Source organism: Asterias amurensis, chromosome 17 (assembly GCF_032118995.1).
Source record: "Asterias amurensis chromosome 17, ASM3211899v1".
Taxonomy (NCBI): Eukaryota; Metazoa; Echinodermata; class Asteroidea; order Forcipulatida; family Asteriidae; genus Asterias; species Asterias amurensis.
Genome location: NC_092664.1, coordinates 9073319 through 9092537, shown reverse-complemented (window position 1 = coordinate 9092537; position 19219 = coordinate 9073319). Strand labels below are relative to the sequence as shown.

Sequence of the window (19219 nt, the reverse complement as noted above, 5' to 3'; positions counted from 1 at the left end):
GTGCAGCTGACTTGTCAGTGTTTGGGTGCTAATCCTGTTTTTGAGGCCATGCTTGACATGTATTGCTCCCCATTTAAAAACATCAACCATAAACTGTTTCTCTATAGCCGGGTGCACAAATTAACCCACATAATGTTTGCAGCTGACTTGTCAGTGTGGGTGCTACATGTAATCCTGGTTTTTTTTTTGGTCATGCTTGTTGTGTACTGCTCCCCATTTAGACACATCTACCATAAATTGCTTCTCTATAGCCACTTGTTGAAATTAACACACATTATGTTTGCAGAAGATTTGTCAGTTTGTTGGTGCTTATCCTGTTTTGCAGGTCATGCTTGTCGTGTACTGCACCCGAGTGTAACACATCTACCATAAATTGCTTCTCTGTAGCCAGGTGTACAAATGAACCCACACAATGTTTGCATCTGACTTGTCAGTATGAGGGTGCTTATCCAGTTTTTGAGGTCATGCTTGCATTGCTTGGCGTGTACTGTTCCCAAGTTAACACATCAACCATAAATTGCTTCTCTTTAGCCAGGTGTACAAATTAACCCACACCACACAACATTATCTTGTTTTTGGAGGTATTTCGGCAGGTAACCCTGTTCTGGTAAGCACAATGTTGTTGTACTTAGTAGCTACTTTTTGTGCTTTTAAAAGCACCTCTTTGACATTTGGCCCTGAATATGTTTGCTTATTAGTGTTTGTTTAATTTGGCCCTATGTCTGTTGATGGGTATTGTACATGTTTTGATAAGTAATGCAGGTCAAAGTGACCACACACAAAAAACCCTCACACTGCAACAAAAGGCTTGCGTCTATAAACTTTATTACAAAAACAATGCACCAGTACACACATGTTAGACCTTTTTGCGAGAAATACAGTTTGACCACAAGAGGGCGCTCCTTGGTAATTCATTACATTGGGAGTTAAATGGAAGAGCTGCGACAACTTGCTGTTTAAAGACATTCTGTGTCCCGCATGGGTGAACAAGGGGTGCCAGACTAGTAATGCTTATTGGGTTGTGCTCAACCTCGTTCCCAGGGGTGACCGATCTCACCGCGGCATTTTTCCCAGCATGCCTTGCTCGATCGTCACCCCTGGAATTGGCCAATTGAAATGTGCTATATGCTAGCACATTGAAATGACCCGTGAATGAGCGTACATATTCATTATTCAAGATTTATAGGGCTGCTTAATGGCATTTCTTTTTGCTAATATGAATTGTGCAATATCAATTCCAAAGCGCTGTTCACCAGAAGCACAATCAAAGGCATGCTTATAGCATCCAACCTTTACTGTAAGCAAATTCTTTACTTAGTGCAAATCCATTTGCAAGCAGAATGGTCTTATCAATGAAGTAGGTCTCGATTTCATTCATGGGGTTTTTGAACTTCAGGAGTTCATTTGGTTACAGACTTATGTTCCGACATCCCTATGTTCTTGACAACCAATAATGCTAACCATAACCATAACGCTAACCTAAACAATCTAACATGTAAATCATCAGGAATTGTTCAGAACATAGGGTTGTCGGAGCATAAGGGTGATGGAATAAGAGCAGTAGTCACTGTCCTTAAAGCCATTGGACACTTTCGGTAAACAATATCATCCAAGGCTCACACTACGTGTACCACAACTTATATATAAAATAACACACCTGTGAAAATTTAGCTTCAATCGGTCATCCGAGCCGGGAGAAAATAACGGGAAAACCCACCCTTGTTTCCGCACATTTCGCCGTGTCATGACATGTGTTTAAAATAAATCCGTAATTCTCGCTAACGAGAATTGATAATTGTTTTAATGTTTTCTCCAACAGTAAAGCATTTCATGGGATAAGATTTCAAGATAAGTCTTTCACCATTACCTTCTGTAAACCCTGTAAAGTATTTGTAAATCTGTGAACTTTTATTTTTTTCTGTACCGAAAGTGTATAATGGCTTTAAAGCCATTGGACCCTTTCGGTACAGACAAAAAAAAAGAAGTTCACAGATTTACAAATAACTTACAGGGTTTACAGAAGGTAGTGGTGAAAGACTTCTCTTGAAATATTATTCCATGAAATGCTTTACTTTTTGAGAAAACAGTAAAACAATATAAATTCTCGTTAGCGAGAATTACGGATTTATTTTAAACACATGTCATGACACGGCGAAACGCGCAGATACAAGGGTGGGTTTTCCCGTTATTTTCTCCCGACTCCGATGACCGATTGAGCCTAAATTTTCACAGGTTTGTTATTTGATATAGAAGTTGTGATATACGAAGTGTGGGCCCTGGACAATACTGTTTACCGAAAGGGTCCAATGGCTTTAAAGAACATTAAGGTCTTGGTCTTTTTATTTCTAGACCAGGGTCCAATTTCACAAAGCCTGTTGCACAAAAATTGGCTTACCATGAAATTTGTTTCTTAATAAAAACAGGATTTCTAAAAAAAATTCACATGAATTTCAGGATAAGCAAACAACAGCTGAATGCCAGTAACAAGCAATATGGATCAAATTGAAATTTGGTTGGTATTCTTGCTTATTATCAAGGAAGAAATGTCATGCTAAGCAAATTTGTGTGCTTACAGGCTTTATGAAATTGGGCCCAGAACTCAACTACAAAAAAGTCCCAATACTGTAATAGCACCTACAAAAATAAAGTAATAATATGTATTCATAACAATGTTCATCTTGATGGTACGTCACCATAATATCAAAGCATTAAAAGTCTGGTTTGGGGTAGCCAAATAATTCAAAGTCCAATTTATACACCTCCCAGAGTTTACCAATTGTCGCTTTAGTAATCTGATTAAAGAATGTCTCATATGTCTTTGAACTGTTTGTAGGGTGACTGTTTGCTTTAGCTGGGTATGACACTTTATCCTGGAGATTTAACGCAGTCAGCATGTATTTGGCATCATCTCCAATGGTCTCCAACCTCCCGAGGTAGTCATAGTTGACTTTGCACGGGGAGCACATCTTGTAAATCTCCTGCCAGTGGTCGTCAAAGTTTGCCTTCTCAGTTGGGTTGGTGAGGTAGCTTGTCCACTCGTACCACGTCATGTTCTCACCGGTCTTGAGCTCCCTGGCCGTGGCGTCTTGTCTGTACCTCTTCATGATCCTCTTGGCTATCCCCTGAAAGTACGGCTCGTTCCTGTAGACTTTGATATCGGCAAACTTATTCCTATAGGCTGAAAGGATGCGTAGGAATGGCTGTCGTGTGTACATGAACTTTGTGTAAGTCTTCAGGCGATGCTGTTGCTCGGCCTTACTAAGTCCGCTGAGACGTTTCATACCGTTTTTGAAATGGGCCTCGTCAGATGTGATTTGCTTGGTGCTTTGTTTTTTACCATCTAGAACCATCAGTACCCTCTTCCAGTTACTGCATCCAACCTACGTATAAAAATCAAAATGACACCAATAAGAAGTTGCATGGTATCTTAAACTGGATGGTTTTATGCTATAAATAGAGATATCTTTTTCAGGCAGAAAACTGTATTAAAGGCAACGTATACCTTTGATTTAGGAACTCTTCGTTGTTTTAATCCTATATACATGTGAACATTTCTTGTCAGGAGTTCTGTTGGCGTTTACATTGGGCTTATTTTGACCTTGGCACACGCCCCGAAAACAAAATATTAGTTCTTTCCCAACCGACTTGCTGCCAATTTTCATGAGGCAATCTTTAAATTAAAATTGAAGCGCGAGCAATGTTGGGTTGTTCTATTAAAATAATAAAAAGTCAAAGACCAAGGGAAAGTGGTGTACAATAAAATTGTCCAACCTCGGTTGGCAAAAACTGGGGATGTGACGTTGCGTGTGATTTTATTTTTACGAAACCGGCTTCATCAGCCTCAGATTCTGCTCAGACCAGAGAACGGAGTCTGAAGCCAGGATTCCCAAAGAGCCCTATAGTTCCCCAAATTCTCTCTCTTTGTTGCTTGATGCAACTTTCTTATTCTTACCTTTGGTACAAAGCAGTAGAGGATTTTATGTTTCTCGTGTGCGTAGAGGTGCCTGAGTGTAAAGCTGTTCAGGCCCCCTTGTGACAGTTCGGGATGTCTGGCACACGCCTCTTTGAGGTGTGCGTGCCGTTCGAGTTGCACCGCAGCCTGCTGTGTCATGAAGTCCTTGGGCCCGTCCACATCAGCAGACTCTTCCTGCGTGATTACAAAAATTCAATTCATAAACTGTTTTTGGTAGGAACAATTTGAAACGTTGCAGAGTTGGTTTTTGCTTAAAATAAAACAGCTGCTGGCAGTGTAAGCACTTCAAATAGTTACCAAATACATAATCTGACAATCCTAGAAGTTTGAGATCGATCAGCCATCTGGTTCACGAGAAAATCGTGAGAAAACGAATACACATTTTGCATGACATCGATTTAAAATTTTTTTTAAATGAGTGATGAATTTCAAACTCGAAATTAGTTTTGTTTATTTCTCATGAAGTTTGACAATTCAGACAAGAATGAGGTAGTTGATATAAATCTTCCCAAATAAAGTCTTTCGCTAACCTTGGGTATTTCCTGGGCTGGTTGTTCTCGGTGTTCGGCCGGTTGCTCTCGTTTGTTGGCCGGTTGCTCTCGTTCGTCGGCCGGTTGCTCTCGTTTGTCGGCCGGTTGCTCTTGTTTGTCGGCCGGTAGCTCTTGTTTGCCGGCCGGTTGTTCTTGATGCTTATTTTGGGTTTCCTCTTTAGGTTTTTCGTTCGATGAGTTGATTGCGGTTGGCGGTTTGTGTGGAACAATAAGGTGGTTGCTATCTTCCCAAATAAAGTCTTCGTGTTTTCGGAGGCTCTTGGGCGCATTGAAGTTGATTTCTGGAGCTGTGGGGATTTTTAGGAATGGAAAAAGCATACTGAGTTTTTGTTCAAAACTAATCACGTGTGATTGAGTTTACATCACAAGAGAGCTCTGATCCTCACTTGGTCAAAGGCAAGGGACACTTTTGCTCAAGACAATTGTTATCATTAAAAAACTTACTTGGTAAAACGAGAAGAGACGTACTTGTTAAACCTTGTGAGAAACGGCTCCCCTGAAGCCACTTAGTTTTTGAGAAAGAGGTCATTTCTCACTCAAAATATTTGAATCTGTGAAAGTCTTCAGGCCTGGAGTCTTTCTCATGCATCTGCTGAAATCACACACACATTTCAGTAAAAGTGGTGTTTTTTCTTTCATTATTTTCTTGCATTTTTTGGCAAAAATAATAATTGTCAAAGAATTTTTATTGTTTTATGCATTTATTTGCATATTCCAAATGATAACACTGGTCTTTAATAACAACCCTTTTTAAATTCGGGCCGAATTGGTCATTGAATTTGCAAGAGAACTGTGAAAGAAAAAAACCATTGTTGCATTACTTTGTGTGTTTTCAGATGCATAACTCAAGGCTTCAGCTTAAAGGCAGTGGACACTATTGGTAATTGTCAAAGACTAGCCTTCACAGTTGGTGTATCTCAACCTATGCATTAAATAACAAACCTGTGAAAATTTGAGCTCAATCGGTCATCGAAGTTGCGAGATAATAATGAAAGAAAAAACACCCTTGTCGCACGAAATTGCGTGCTTTTTGATGGTTGATTTCGAGAACTCAATATCTAAACTTGAGGTCTCGAAATCAAATTCGTTGAAAAATACCTCTTTCTCGAAAACTATGTCACTTCAGAGGGAGCCGTTTCTCACAATGTTTTATACCATCAGCCTCTCCCCATTACTCATTACCAAGTAAGGTTTTATGCTAATAATTATTTTGAGTAATTACCAATAGTGTCCACTGCCTTTAAATCTTTCATTGTTTGAATGAGAAATTACCTCAGTCCCACTCTGTTACCTCTGCCGTTTCTCAAAATGTTTTATGCTCTCAACGGCAGCTCTACATGGCTCGTTACCAAGTAGGTTTTGATGCTAACAGCTATTGTGAGTATATGTCGAATAGTGTTTATTTTGTCCAGTTCCTTTAATATTTTAAGACAATCACGTACCTTCGAATTCAGTTTGTACGACCCATGACAAGGTTAAGTAGATAATACACGACAGCAGAAATATCTGTATAAACCACGCCTTGCAGAAACGGTATAACCACCGGCGGGGAATTACATTCAATAGCGCCATCTCTCACTACAGACTGTCTTTACATGTGGAAAAATGCGAAAACAAAATAGTTAATGGCCTGACGTTTCAACCCGAGCAGAGTCTTTCTCAATGGCTAAATTTTAACACAACCAACATGAACAGGAGACTTAGTGTAACAGAAGCAGTGAAGTGGAAATACATGTATGGAGAATATAGAGAGAGACAGCAATATGGAAATAAATAATAGTATGAGAATTAAACTTTCTGGCGTTATCTTGTGATTTGTGGAATGTCGTGCTGCTGCCCGTCCACCGCAAAACAGCACCCCCTGCCTGAGAGTAGAAAGTGACATTCTAAGGAGAATGGATGAGAAAGTGTAGATTCGTGGATAGAATGTACGAGCCGAAGTCGAGTACATTGTAATCACGAATATACACTTTAGAGTCTATTCTTTGACTTAAACTGTTTCCCCAAAATCTGTGTACGTTTGGTCACATATTTTTATAATTAATTTGCTCAATGTATAAGCATATTATATAGTTCTTGCAACATTATCGAGAACGTTGTTAAAAATTATGTTTTCACTAAAGTAAATTTGTTTTGGAAAGTAAAATAATATAAAAAAATTTCAGCTGATAGTTTTTCACATCATGTTATTTTTTTAAAGACAGTAATTTTCAAGTTGAACTTACTCTTACATACATGGTTGTATGCTACTATAACGGTTGCTTTTAGGGACGAACTAATTCAACGTGACGCACCATTATCTTGCGGAGATGTTTTACCAGACACGTGATGTTTTTATTTTCGGTGCTTTGTACACGTGGCGGTATAATGTAGACAATTCACGACGTCGTTTTAAATTAAATTTGTACTGATAATAAGTGAACTCAATTAGTCGCCGAAGTTGCGAGAGAATAATGGAGGGAAAACCCCCAGCCCTTTTCGCACAAGTTGTGTACTTTCAGAATCTTGAATTCGAGATCACTTGATTTTGAGACCTTAGCTGAGGTCTCGAATTCAATATAAATAAAGTGAGATATTACTCCTTTCTCAAAAACTACGTCAGTTCAGAGAGAGCCTTTTCTCACAATCATTTATACTACCAACAGCTCTCCATTGCTCGTTATACCAAGTAAGTTTAAATGCTAACAGTTATTTTGAGTAATTTTAAATTGTGTCCACTTGCTTGCTTTAACTTGCCGACTATCCATTTGTAAAGGTCACAGTTTGTTCTAGTAATAATGACTAAATGTTTGTTTTAAGTTTTTTTCCGATTTTGGCATAGTTTTGGTTTGGCTGTACTTCTTTAAATGTGAAAACACGGTGTCAAGCTGCGCTCCAACTTGAAGATCGTTTGATGTAGTGTTTAGTCTTTGGTATTTGCTTCATTCGCTGTCTTGGTAATTGTTTGTCTGCTATTCCATCTTCTACCTTCATGGTTAGTCCAAGTCCAAAGCCGCATTTTGTTTTTATTGCCATCATTTGGGTCGATGTTTCAATGTGTTTCATCTACATATACATCTACATCTACATTGATAATACTTGTCAAAGCGTTACCATTTTTTTTTTTTTAATATTGAGATATAAGGTTAATTTTTCTGTCGGATGAGTGTTTACGAAGTTAAATATACAAACTTGGATCATTGGGTTGAAAGCTTTATCGTGATTGTTTTTATACTCGTGTCCTGTTCAATTAATTATGGAGATTGGAAAATTGTTCAAAGTAACGACTTGTTCATAGGCTATAGTAGACAAGATCGCTGGAAAAAAACTGTAAGTGTTTACCATGGAGGTATAATGGAGGTAGAAATCCTCCCTGTGTTATAACATGGAGCAATAACCGCGGTTTCTACCTCAATGGTTATAACCACTGTTGTCACGGCAGGCAACGGCCGTTGGACATGAATGGGATTTATTCAGCCAAAGTTATGATAGATCGGGTGCCGGTGCCAACGTTGGACGTTTTGGGACGGAGGGTACAATTGGGTTACCCCTAGCCCTCCATATTTATATACTTCACGCTTTATCAATAGCCACGGAGTTACTTCCGGTGTTTTTGTCAAGGCTCAATCAAAAAAATTAAGTGAAAAAGCCCACTAAAAACCTACCTATTTGACTATCAACATGTGTCCACAATCTTCATCATAGTCCAGTCGATCTTCCACTTTGACTTTGAAATGTATTACACCCTGTGACCGTGTTCGGATCATCAATGTCCGCCGTACAATCGATCGAAATCCCCGCGTCACTTCTTGATCATTTGACGGTCGGCGGTCGGCGGTCGGTGTACCTTTGTTGCGTGGTGTTCAATGAGGGGTTCTACCTGTATGCTAATCTCCCATACAGTCAATACACTATAAGTATACACAATAAGTAGAAATGCAAATAGGTGGGTCAGATATGTATGTTTTGTTATGGTAATGAGCACAAGTTGCTTAGCGCTGGCAAAGGACTGGGCCATGAGGATATTAACATATGTTTGTCGAAATATATTTCTGAGCTTTTGACGCCCCAATTATTATCTTATTTGTTACTTTCAATAATAAAGGTTTTAAATGAACCTGAAATATTTAGTAATTTTATAAACACTTCACTATATATTTTGGTTTGCGGTAACACCATATGTGTGTGTGTATACCTATACTTGCCAGGTTGAGATCTTTAGAGAGCATTATTTGAAAAGCTAGTCAATCATGTTTTTCCTTTACACACATGGCCCAAAATTGTCTACATTTGGACTGAAGAAAGGCAAAGTACATACCTTCGGTTTTGGAAATATTTGATTGTTTTAGTCCTGCATAAATGTACATGTATTCAATAAGATTAAAACATACAAATTTCATTTAAAAATGGGGTCGTCTTTTTTGAGATATCGCCGACCACTGGAGCGATTATGAAGAAGAATCCGTAATTGGAATGCAGAACCTGGGAAACATTACTGACAGTAACGTCTTGTTCTCGTGTCCACATTTCCTATTGAAGCGTTAAAGGCAGTGGACACTTTTGGTAATTGTCAAAGACTAGCCTTCACAGTCGGTGTATCTCAATGTATGCATAAAATAACAAACCTGTGAAAATTTGAGCTCAATCGGTCATCGAAGTTGCGAGAAAATGATGAAAGAAAAAACACCCTTGTCACACGAAGTTGTGTGCGTTTAGATGGTTGATTTCGAGACCTCAAGTTCTAAATCTGAGGTCTCGAAATCAAATTCGTGGAAAATTAATATTTCCTGAAATCTATGGCACTTCAGAGGGAGCCGTTTCTCGCAATGTTTATACCATCAACCCATCAACCTCTCATCATTACTCGTCACCAAGAAAGGTTTTATGCTTATAATTATTTTGAGTAATTACCAATAGTGTCCACTGCCTTTAAAGGCACTATTGCAAATTACTCAAAATAATTGTTGGCATAAAAACTTATTAGGTAACGAGCAATGAAGAGCTGTTGGTAGAATAAAATATTGTGAGAAACGGCTCCCTCTGAAGGAACGTGGTTTTTGAGAAAGAGGTTGTTTTCTCACTCAAATAATAGAATATTTCAGCTGAAGTCTTTTGTTATGCATCTGAAAGCACACAAAGTAATGAAACAATGGTGTTTTTACTTTCATAAATCTGTTGCAACTTCGACGACCATGAGTCCACATTTTCAGATATTTGTTACTTTATGCATTTGTTGGGATACACCAACTGAGAATACTGGTATTTGATACCAAATCTGGGGTTGTAGTTTAGAGTAGTTTCCAGAGGATTCTATAGTTGTGCTAACAAAATCTCAAATTAATAATTTAGAGTAATCATGTTTATAAAAATTATTAGTATGGAATTGGTTAAACTGGACACTCTTGGTAATTACTCAAAATAATTATTAGCATAAAACCTTTCTTGGTAACGAGTAATGGTTAGAGGTTAATAGTATAAAACATTGTGAGAAACGGCTCCCTCTGAAGTAATGTAGTTTTCGAAAAAGAAGTAATTTTCCACGAATTTGATTTCGAGACCGCAGATTTAGAATTTAAGGTCTCGAAATCAAGCATCTGAGAGCGCACAACTTGGTGTGAAAATGGCGTTTTTTCCGAAGACCAATTGAGCTTAAATTTTCACAGGTTTGTTATTTTATGCATATGTTGAGATACACCAACTGTGAAGACTAGTCTTTGATGACAATTACCAAGAGTGTCCAGTGTCTTTAAAGGCAGTGGACACTATTGGTAATTAACTCAAAATAATTATTAGCATAAAACCTTTCTTGGTAACGAGTAATGGGGAGAAGTTGATAGTATAAAACATTGTGAGAAACGGCTCCCTCTGAAGTGTCATAGTTTTCGAGAAAGAAGTAATTTTCCATGAATTTGATTTCGAGACCTCAGATTTAGAACTTGAGGTCTCGAAATCAACCATCTAAACGCACACAACTTCGTGTGACAAGGGTTTTTTTTTCTTTCATTATTATCTCGCAAGTTTGATGACCGGTTGAGGTCAAATTTTCACAGGTTTGTTATTTTATGCATATGCTGAGATACACAAACTGTAAAGGCTAGACTTTGACAATTACCAATAGTGTCCACTGCCTTTAAATATTGCACGGTCTTATGGTTTGTGGTAATATCTGTATCTTCGCTGAGTAGTGCTTTTAAGAACTTGTCTTGTTATAACGACTACTGCGGAGCAGATTTTTCAGAATTCGGGAGACTTCTCTGTGACGCAATAATATTGTTTTTTATTACATGTATAGAACCACCCCAACTCATTTAGAGATTTAGAGATTTAGAGATTCATTACATGGTGTTACCGCAAACTCTTCTATATCTTATTTCCACCATGCAAAGTTTCAAATCCTAATAATTACATGTATTTTCTCTCAGTATTAAATTCAAATGCGACATGACACATGACACTTTTAATAAAGCATATTCTTCAAAAGGTATTTAAAAAAAAAATCCTTTTCGCTTTATTGAATCTTTAATGAACATATCTATCATACAACGATAAACTTTGATGTAAGAAACAATAATAATACGAAAATACTAAGATGTTACACTCTTCTAAAACAATTTGCTAACATCAAGTACGACAATTAACACTCTTCTCATTTTGGTTGAAAAAATGTTTCACAAAAAGAAGTTGACCCCAAAATTTCCAAACAAATAAACAAATTCAAATTAGGTTGAGGCTCTATCTCTGTCACCGAAAATAGTGGTAATTTTATGCCAGAAAATAACTGTACTTTTTAATTAAGGTTTTTACATAAATAAACAGTAATTTAGATTTATTGTGTCACCTTTTTTAACGAGAACGTTACATCATCATATGATACTAACTAAATTGCCATGCGATCCAGTTATTATACCGAACATTTTTTGAAAGACATTTTAATATAAACTAACAGTTATTTAAATAAGAAAGTACGCCATTAAGTGAGACTTAATAAATTGCCTGTTCCAATTGCCAGTTATTATACTAAACGACTTGCACATGAAAATGTCTAAAATAGTACATTTATAAACGATGACCTTTGCTTTTGTTTGTCTTTTTCATCGACATCAAAACATATACATGTAGAACGAAATACAATTCAGGCTTTTGGGGGAAACTGATAATAACTAGACATTAAGTGTTTGTGAACAAACACCAAGCTGTTCCGTGTTGTTTTGCTTGGATTATGTGCCTCATTGCCCAAGGAATCTATAACTGAAAAAAAAAAGTTTAGTAGCTCTTGATATAAGGTCACACTTCCCGGTTGACCCGTAAGTAAAGGTCAACATGGGCTCACAGCTACCAAAGACTAATCCGCAATGCCAAGGAGTCTATAACTGAAAAAGTAAAACAAAAATCGGTTGTGTAGATCTTGATATATAGTCCCACTTTTTGCAAAAAATAGTTAATGTTTTTTAACAACAGAATACACATACTCGAGCGCACTGAAAAAAACAACCCCAAAGACTTTGAGGTATTAATTTGAAACTCGGGCTATCTCATGTTCTAAAGGTTTTGAACTTTAAAGAAAAAAAGAGTTGTCCTACGTAGGAATTATTTCTGGTTTTGAATAACCAAATAGTTCGTAGTCCAGTTTGTAAAGTTCCCAGAGTTGCGTCAGCTGTTTCTTGTTGAGTTTGGAGAAGTATTTATCGAACGTGCCTTTGTCTGAGCTGTTGGTCGGGCGGCTGCCCGCTGAGGACAGGTACTGTGCATTGCTTGGTGCTTTTAGCATGTTCAGAACGTACTTGGCGTCGGCATTAACAGTTTCTAGGTTACCGATGACGTCATAGTCAATGCTGCACGGAGAGCAGATTTGATTCATCTGCCTCCAATGATCGCTGAAGTGGATGTCTGTTTCGACCTCCTTTCGTTCCGTTGGATGTGTCAGGTAGTCAACAAACTCCGTCCAGGTTGCATTCTCGCCAGTCTTTAACTCAGCCTGAGAAGGCCCATTCCTGAACTTCTTAATGATCTGCTTCCCGAAGGTGTGGAAGTGCATGTTGCCGCGGTAGGTGGCCAAGTCCTCAAATTTGTTGCGGTACACGGACAGTGCACGCTTCAGTGGCTCTCGGACGAAGAAGAACTTGCGATAGTTTTTTAGTCGATGCTCCTGTTGTCCGGGAGTGTACGAGTTGAAGAATCTCAGGTGGGCCTTTGTATGCACCTCATTAGAAGTAAGGCCTTCTACCGTATCTTTCTCACCGTCGAGTACCATCATGATCCGCTTCCAGTTGCTACATCCTACTTTAGGCACGAAGCAGTACATGACTCTATACTTGTCCACGACGTAGATGTGTCTCTTCGTGAACATAGGAGGACCTGCCTGGGAAGTCATCCCGTTGCGTTTACAGGTTTCCCGTAAGATGGCTTTCCTCTTGGATTGCACAGCCTCCTGGGCTTGGGTAAAATCCATCAGCGAGGAGTTGGTCTTTGGCTCCTCTACAGGTTTTACCTCCTCCTGAGAAAACACAAGTCGTGGGTTAATTTTTTGTTTTTGTAGATCACGTTTTTGGTCATGACATGACTTCCCATACTCACTGTGAATGATGTATTTACCTCTAGAAGTTTCCGCTTCATAGTCGTCAAGTTGTTTAGGTGGGAAAAGTGAAAATCACAGATGGTGTTGGGGTTTTGAAATCTTGTATAGATACGTTTTGGGCATGACATGAATCCCTGTGAATGTGTACGTATTATAATATTATTATAAATCGATGTAATGCGAAATGTGTTATCGTTTTCCACTTTTTTTTCTCGGCCGATCGATCTGAAACTTCTACAGGTTTGTCAGTTTATGTAAATGGTGGATTAGTTTAAAGTGCTACACTGCCAACAACTGCTTTATTAGCACCAATTATGTAATGTTCCTCTACCTGTATTTCGGCGGACACGTGTACTGGACTCGGTTTGTTCTTCACCCCTCTCGGTGGATTTGGAAACTTCGGCGATTCATCTAGCTCTAATCAATTAAAACGGATGAAACAACGAAATAAAATTATATGTTAAGCAATTAAAGTGTAGGGCCTTGACTGCAAAAAATAAATAGCAAGGAAATGTGGTTTACGGTAAAATCCCCAAATTTTACATCCACATTGTAATGCTATAAGGATCATGCAAAATTTGAATCGGGTTTTCACTATTTTCTGTGACCAAGATGGCCGATCGATCTCAAACCTCTCCAGGTTTGTCAGCTTATGGTTTATGTATCACATCAAGTGCTTGCACTAACAGCAACTGTTAGCAAAAACCAATGTTCCTTTAAAGGCAGTGGACGCTATTGGTAATTACTTAAAATAATTATTGTCATAAAACCTTACTTGGGGAGCTATTGATAGTATAAAACATTGTGAGAAATGGCTACCTAAACATAGTTTTCGAGAAAGGAGTCATTTGTTTGCAACCTCAGAATTTGATTTTGAGGTTAAAATTAAGCATCTGAAAGCACAAAACTTCGTGTGACAAGGGTGTTTTTGTCTTTTACTATTATCTCGCAACAATTGAGCTCAAATTTTCACAGGTTGTTATGTTACTTTATCATAGGCCTATGTTGAGATACACTGGTCTTTGACAGTAGTGTCCAGTGTCTTTTATGTCGTTTACTCACCTTTTGTTGGCCAGTAGTTCGCAAGGACAAGCCATACCACGATACCGACTACCAGGGATATGGAAACCGTCTTAGCCGTGCCGAAACACTGTCTTCGGAACCTCATGTTACAGCACCCGGTGGTCCCAGTCTAAGTAATAAATATGGAGGACATAAATATGGAGGACATGGTTATAATACCGTGGTAGGTTAGTTATGAAATGCACTGGATAATTTTGAAAGTAATCAAAATAATGTTTAACATAAAAACGTACTTCTTGGTAAACGAGCAATGAAGAAAACGGCTCCCTCTGTATCTGTATTTGTTCAGAACTGCATACAATCTCCATTATCGGGACGACAGCCCGCTGAACATACAAAACGTAGTTTTTCGAGAAAGAGGCAACTTCTAATGCAAATAATAACATACGTCAGGCCTGAAGCCTTTTGCTTGGCACCTGACTGAAAGCACACTGTGCGACCATGGAGGTACCATGTGCAACTTTATGGTGTTTTTTTCTTTCATTGTTCTGTTGCAACTTCGGGATGACCATCGGTTGTTCCTCGTTTCTCCTTCATCTGCACGTAGAACCACAAATCAGTCCTAGTGTAGATTAAATTGTGTGTTTTTTCCTTACCATATTCTTGTCTTGATGACAGATCTCTGGACCGTCCCAATGTTAACACTCAAACTACGTTGGGATACTATTCTTAAGTTGGTACGGAACGTTCCGTATAAGAAAACTTACCTGTTCATATACACGCATCACTGGCTTTAAAATACTGAGACTATTGTTGCCACCACACGATGAAACGGTTCGCGTTATGGCATAGGATGCAAATCATTTCTAGCCTCCTCTGTGGTTTTATCTTACTCTATAATTTCGTCTTGGAGGAAGTTTTTGATTCTTAGCTTAAACTTGTCCACACGTGTCGCAATATGATGTTTTAATTTTCATGTAAATACTAGGATAGCTATACGGAACATAGTAACATCATGCCCTATGTGATACAACATGAATACCTGCATAATGTGTACCTTTGTGTATGTAATGCTTGGATGCACACATCACACTATAACAGTTCGTGCACGTCGACTTGTGTGTTTACTTCCCTTTTGTCCGAGTACATGGCCAATCAGAAAAATATGTTGTTTGTGGTCACTCCTCAGATCTCTAAACTAAATATTATTGTGAGAATTTTGCGGTCTTTTCTACTCTGTTCGTCTATTGATATTGTGAAACAATACAACGGGAGTTACTCAAGTGTGCTGAATTACTGTTTCACTATTTATTTGTATGTTATATTTATTAATTTATTTATTAATTAATTAATTAATTTATTCATTAATTTATTAATGAATTCACTAATTACCTTATTTATTAGCTGTTCTGACATTAGTAGTCGGAGCAGCAAATATTTTCGTCAACATTTGTATAATTTGTTTTTTTCTTCTTCTAATAATATTATTATTCTTTAGCTCTGTCAAAAAATCCAATGGGATTTGTACATGTGGTGACCCCAACCGCCAAAACAAATCACAATAAAGGTCACATAGCTTATTATTAAACTTGTTTGTTGGGTGTGCCGAACTGTCATGCAACACTGCACCTTCTATTCGACTGAGCCCAAGGGCAGTCTATAAGTATAAGACCAGTAGTCTCACTTGGTGATTCCAACATGCATAAAATAACAAATCTGTGAAATTTGGACTCAGTTGGTCATTAGAAGCTGCAACACCTAAAAAGGGCCTGATGAATCTTTTAAATTACCTCTTTCTCAAAAACTGCGTTACTTCATAAGGGAGCCGTTTCTCAAAATGTGTTAAACTATCAGTAGCTCTCCATTTCTCGTTACCAAGAAAGTTGCTAACAATTATCTTGAGTACCTACCATAGACTAAAAAAAATGACACTTCGTTTACGAACTTACGTTTACGTTACGTTCACGTTGCTAACTTGGTAATTGTCAAAGACTAGCCTTCACAGTTGGTGTATCTCAACATATGCATACAACAACAAACCTGTGAAAATTTGAGCTCAATCGGTCATCGAACTTGCGAGATAATAATGAAAGAAAAACACCCTTTTCACACGAAGTTGTGTGCGTTTAGATGGTTGATTTCGAGACCTCAAGTTCTAAACTTGAGGGCTTGAAATCAAACTCGTGGAAAACTACTTCTTTCTCGAAAACTATGGCACTTCAGAGGGAGCTGTGTCTCACAATGCTTTATACCATCAACCTCTCCCCATTACTCGTCACCAAGAAAGGTTTTATGCTAATAATTATTTTTAGTAATTACCAATAGTGTCCACTGCCTTTAAAGCAAGGGTGCTTGATTGTGGATCGGACACAAAAGTGCCATGACTGTAAACAAAACTTGGAGAACTCATTTGGCTTCTGTTTATAGGCTTGATGCACCTGCTCCCCTGAAGGTCTCCAACGTTGGTGCGGTGCCGTGGAAGGAGATTCTGCCCCCCCCCCCCGAGATTCTGTCCCCATAATACAATTAACTGTGTACAAACTTCCTCCAATAGCGCCCTCTTTTGAATCCTCCTCCTCCAGCCCGTGTTAGTTTCCCTTAATTATGGGGGACAAAGTTTGACAGTTCTGGGAAGAATGAACTTCGGCGTAGTGATAGTCAGGAGTTTACAAGAGTGGTATGATATGTTGTTGGAGGGCATCATACCCGTTTCTCTATTCTCTCTTATCTATTGCTTTTTTTTTTAAAATATAGTGGCTTAATTATTCTATGTACTTTTTACAGTTTTTATCATTATGTTTATTCATTATTTATCAGCCTTCGAGCTATTTTCATTCAACGTTTAAAAACAACAACATTTCAATCAATTATTTTTTGGGCAAATAATGTGTAGGATTGATGGCGAAAGGGTTGTGCTGTATATTGTAGTCTTTTGTAGAGCATTGGCAGCCTGTCTTCTCCACCACTCTAGACTGGGCCCCCTTCTTTATCCGCACACGAGCCTCGAAGTGTGACGTCAGATGTTCAGGCTACTTTTCCACTCATTGCAGTTCTTGCGGCGTGGTAGCGCCCCCTTGCGTCAATATATAAGAATCAAAACACAAGACGCGACTGTGTGGCAGTGACACTTGGAGTGGATATAACTTTGCGTTTTTTCAACATTGTTTTCCATACGAAAATAGCTGTTTAGTCACCGTAACACGATATCTGTGGGTAGCCATATCTCCACACCCGAACAGATCAGTGAGAGCATGGAGCAACATTTATGTGAGTACTTTCTTTCAATTATTATTTTGCAAGTCTTGTTGGAAAGTCATTACCTGCTGCAGTCTGCACGAGTTATTATGTCGGTCTCTGTTGCATTGTCAAGTGTCATTGCCTTGTGTCGGCAGTGCAATGTTTTGAGACTGTCGTCTTATAAATACACCAAGCTGTGTAAGGAGAGAAGATTGTGTTGTGTAGGCCTGGGCGACTAGTGAAGGTTACTACTCGACTAGTCGTACCTCAATTTAGTCACCACTGCACTAGTCGCAACTAATTTTTAATTGTCAATTATATACATTATTACAATTTTTATTGTAAAATTCAAGTTTATACTTAAACTTTTAAAGGATTGAAGAATTATGTCACAGATGTCTGATTGTGTTTTGTAACTAAATTATGTTGTCGTGAATAGTCGTGGGTGACACAATTGGTTCACTGCACAGGTAGTTGCGACTATTTTTGAAGTAGTCGTGACCATTTTTTAGTAGTCGCTACTGTTTTTGTAGAGGTCGTGATGGCATGATTAAGTAGATGAAAAATGGTAATCTTGACTCGACTAATCAATTAATAGTTGCGACTACGACACTAGTCGCACTACCGGCCCATGCTTAGTGTTGTGTGCATTGTTTTATGACCGTGTTTTCATTAGAATAGTGTACTACTTTTGGTTTTTACCCATACACCAATGTGTGTTAGCACTGTATAGGATTCAAACTGCCTCAAGCTACCGGGCAAGCTATGTTGTCTAGTTGGTAAGACACTGCTCTAGAATTGCAAGGGTCGTGGATTTGAATCCCACCCGAGTAATATGCCTGTGATATTTCTTTTCACAGGACTCGGGAAAGTACTGAGTATACAGTGCTAACACACATCGGTGTATTATTCTTCTCCCTGATGCAAATTTAACATCTAGGCCCTATAGAATAGTAGTTGTACATACTTCTAGTAGTACATGGCTCAAGTTTGAGGGAAAATTCCACAGGGCTTGTTGCTCAAAATGTTTACCGGACCTGAATTTCTTTTACAAGACCAGCCGTCGATTTCACCAAACTCTTCCTAACTTAGAATTAACTAAATCTAAGGACTTAGGACGATTTAAATTCTGTATCCAAAGGCATAGGACGCATTGAACCAATCCTAAGTTAGGACTGGTTACTCGTCCTAACTTGTTATTAGGATTTATCCAAGCGTTGCGTGAAATCGACTGCAGAAAACTTCCTGACACAATTTAACATTACTTTTTCATTTTAGACTTTATGACCTAATATAATTGAAAGGTATTTTATCAGCAGTCAAAGTCAACATTTGAATATAATTGTGTTTGTTCAAGATATTTATTAGGCCTTTATATAGTGAGGTTTTATTAAATGCATTTGAAAACACAAGACAGCTGGAAAGTCATGAGTTTACAAGCCCGAAATTGAAACTACTGGCCTTGGACCTGTGATCCAGTGTTAAAAGTGCAAAAGCCATTACTTACTCTATCTGCTGTATAGTTTAATAACTTCTAGGTTACTAGGTAGTACAACAAAATTAAATACAAAACTAAACGTTGTCAGGATACCGCACCCTTTGAAGCAATCTAGTTGAATCCAAGGAAATTTGGCTTTGAGCATTAGTTTTTGTCATTGACAAAGCATCTAGTGTTTTAATTAAGCTGAATATTAATTTTGGTTTTATCCTTACAGCCAGTGTGTTAGCACTGTTAACTCAGTACTTTCCTGAGTTATGTGGACAAAAATCACAGTCATATTACTCAAGGTGGATTTAAACCAAGGACCTTTGCAAGTCTTGAGCAGTGTCAAACCAAAAGTTGGTCAGCCAAGTATAGAATAATAATATCCATGATTTGTA

The 19219-nt window shown here is 38.2% G+C and overlaps 2 protein-coding genes across 4 annotated transcripts; both read right to left on the bottom strand.

Moving 5' to 3' along the window:
* Positions 1-1437: 1437 nt before the first annotated feature.
* LOC139950017 (carbohydrate sulfotransferase 11-like) lies at positions 1438-8370 on the bottom strand. 2 transcript variants are annotated; one of them, XM_071948640.1, is made up of 5 exons: positions 8169-8370; positions 5967-6113; positions 4504-4811; positions 3953-4147; positions 1438-3380 (listed from the first exon to the last, which is right to left on the bottom strand). In XM_071948640.1, the coding sequence occupies exons 2-5, from the start codon at positions 6094-6096 to the stop codon at positions 2709-2711; spliced, it is 1305 nt and encodes a 434-aa protein (XP_071804741.1). In that variant the 5' UTR covers positions 6097-6113; positions 8169-8370; the 3' UTR covers positions 1438-2708. The 2 variants fall into 2 exon arrangements, with proteins under 2 accessions (XP_071804741.1, XP_071804742.1); XM_071948641.1 differs by having other exon boundaries at positions 5967-6109.
* A 2617-nt stretch (positions 8371-10987) lies between these two features.
* Positions 10988-15159, bottom strand: LOC139949728 (carbohydrate sulfotransferase 11-like). Of its 2 annotated transcripts, none has more exons than XM_071948233.1 (4): positions 14869-15159; positions 14141-14270; positions 13410-13495; positions 10988-12997 (listed from the first exon to the last, which is right to left on the bottom strand). In XM_071948233.1, the coding sequence occupies exons 1-4, from the start codon at positions 14884-14886 to the stop codon at positions 12080-12082; spliced, it is 1152 nt and encodes a 383-aa protein (XP_071804334.1). In that variant the 5' UTR covers positions 14887-15159; the 3' UTR covers positions 10988-12079. The 2 variants fall into 2 exon arrangements, with proteins under 2 accessions (XP_071804334.1, XP_071804335.1); XM_071948234.1 differs by lacking the exon at positions 14869-15159 and adding an exon at positions 14758-14853.
* Positions 15160-19219: the final 4060 nt, after the last annotated feature.

Coding starts and splice junctions, on each gene's coding strand:
- LOC139950017 (XM_071948640.1), bottom strand. CDS start 6,096: ATGGCGCTATTGAATGTAATTCCCCGCCGGTGGTTATACCGTTTCTGC. Junction 4,812..5,966: donor CGTACAAACTGAATTCGAAG/GTACGTGATTGT, acceptor AAATCCCCACAG/CTCCAGAAATCAACTTCAAT. Junction 4,148..4,503: donor CAGCCCAGGAAATACCCAAG/GTTAGCGAAAGA, acceptor GTAATCACGCAG/GAAGAGTCTGCTGATGTGGA.
- LOC139949728 (XM_071948233.1), bottom strand. Junction 13,496..14,140: donor GAACTACTGGCCAACAAAAG/GTGAGTAAACGA, acceptor TTAATTGATTAG/AGCTAGATGAATCGCCGAAG. Junction 12,998..13,409: donor ACGTGTCCGCCGAAATACAG/GTAGAGGAACAT, acceptor GTGTTTTCTCAG/GAGGAGGTAAAACCTGTAGA.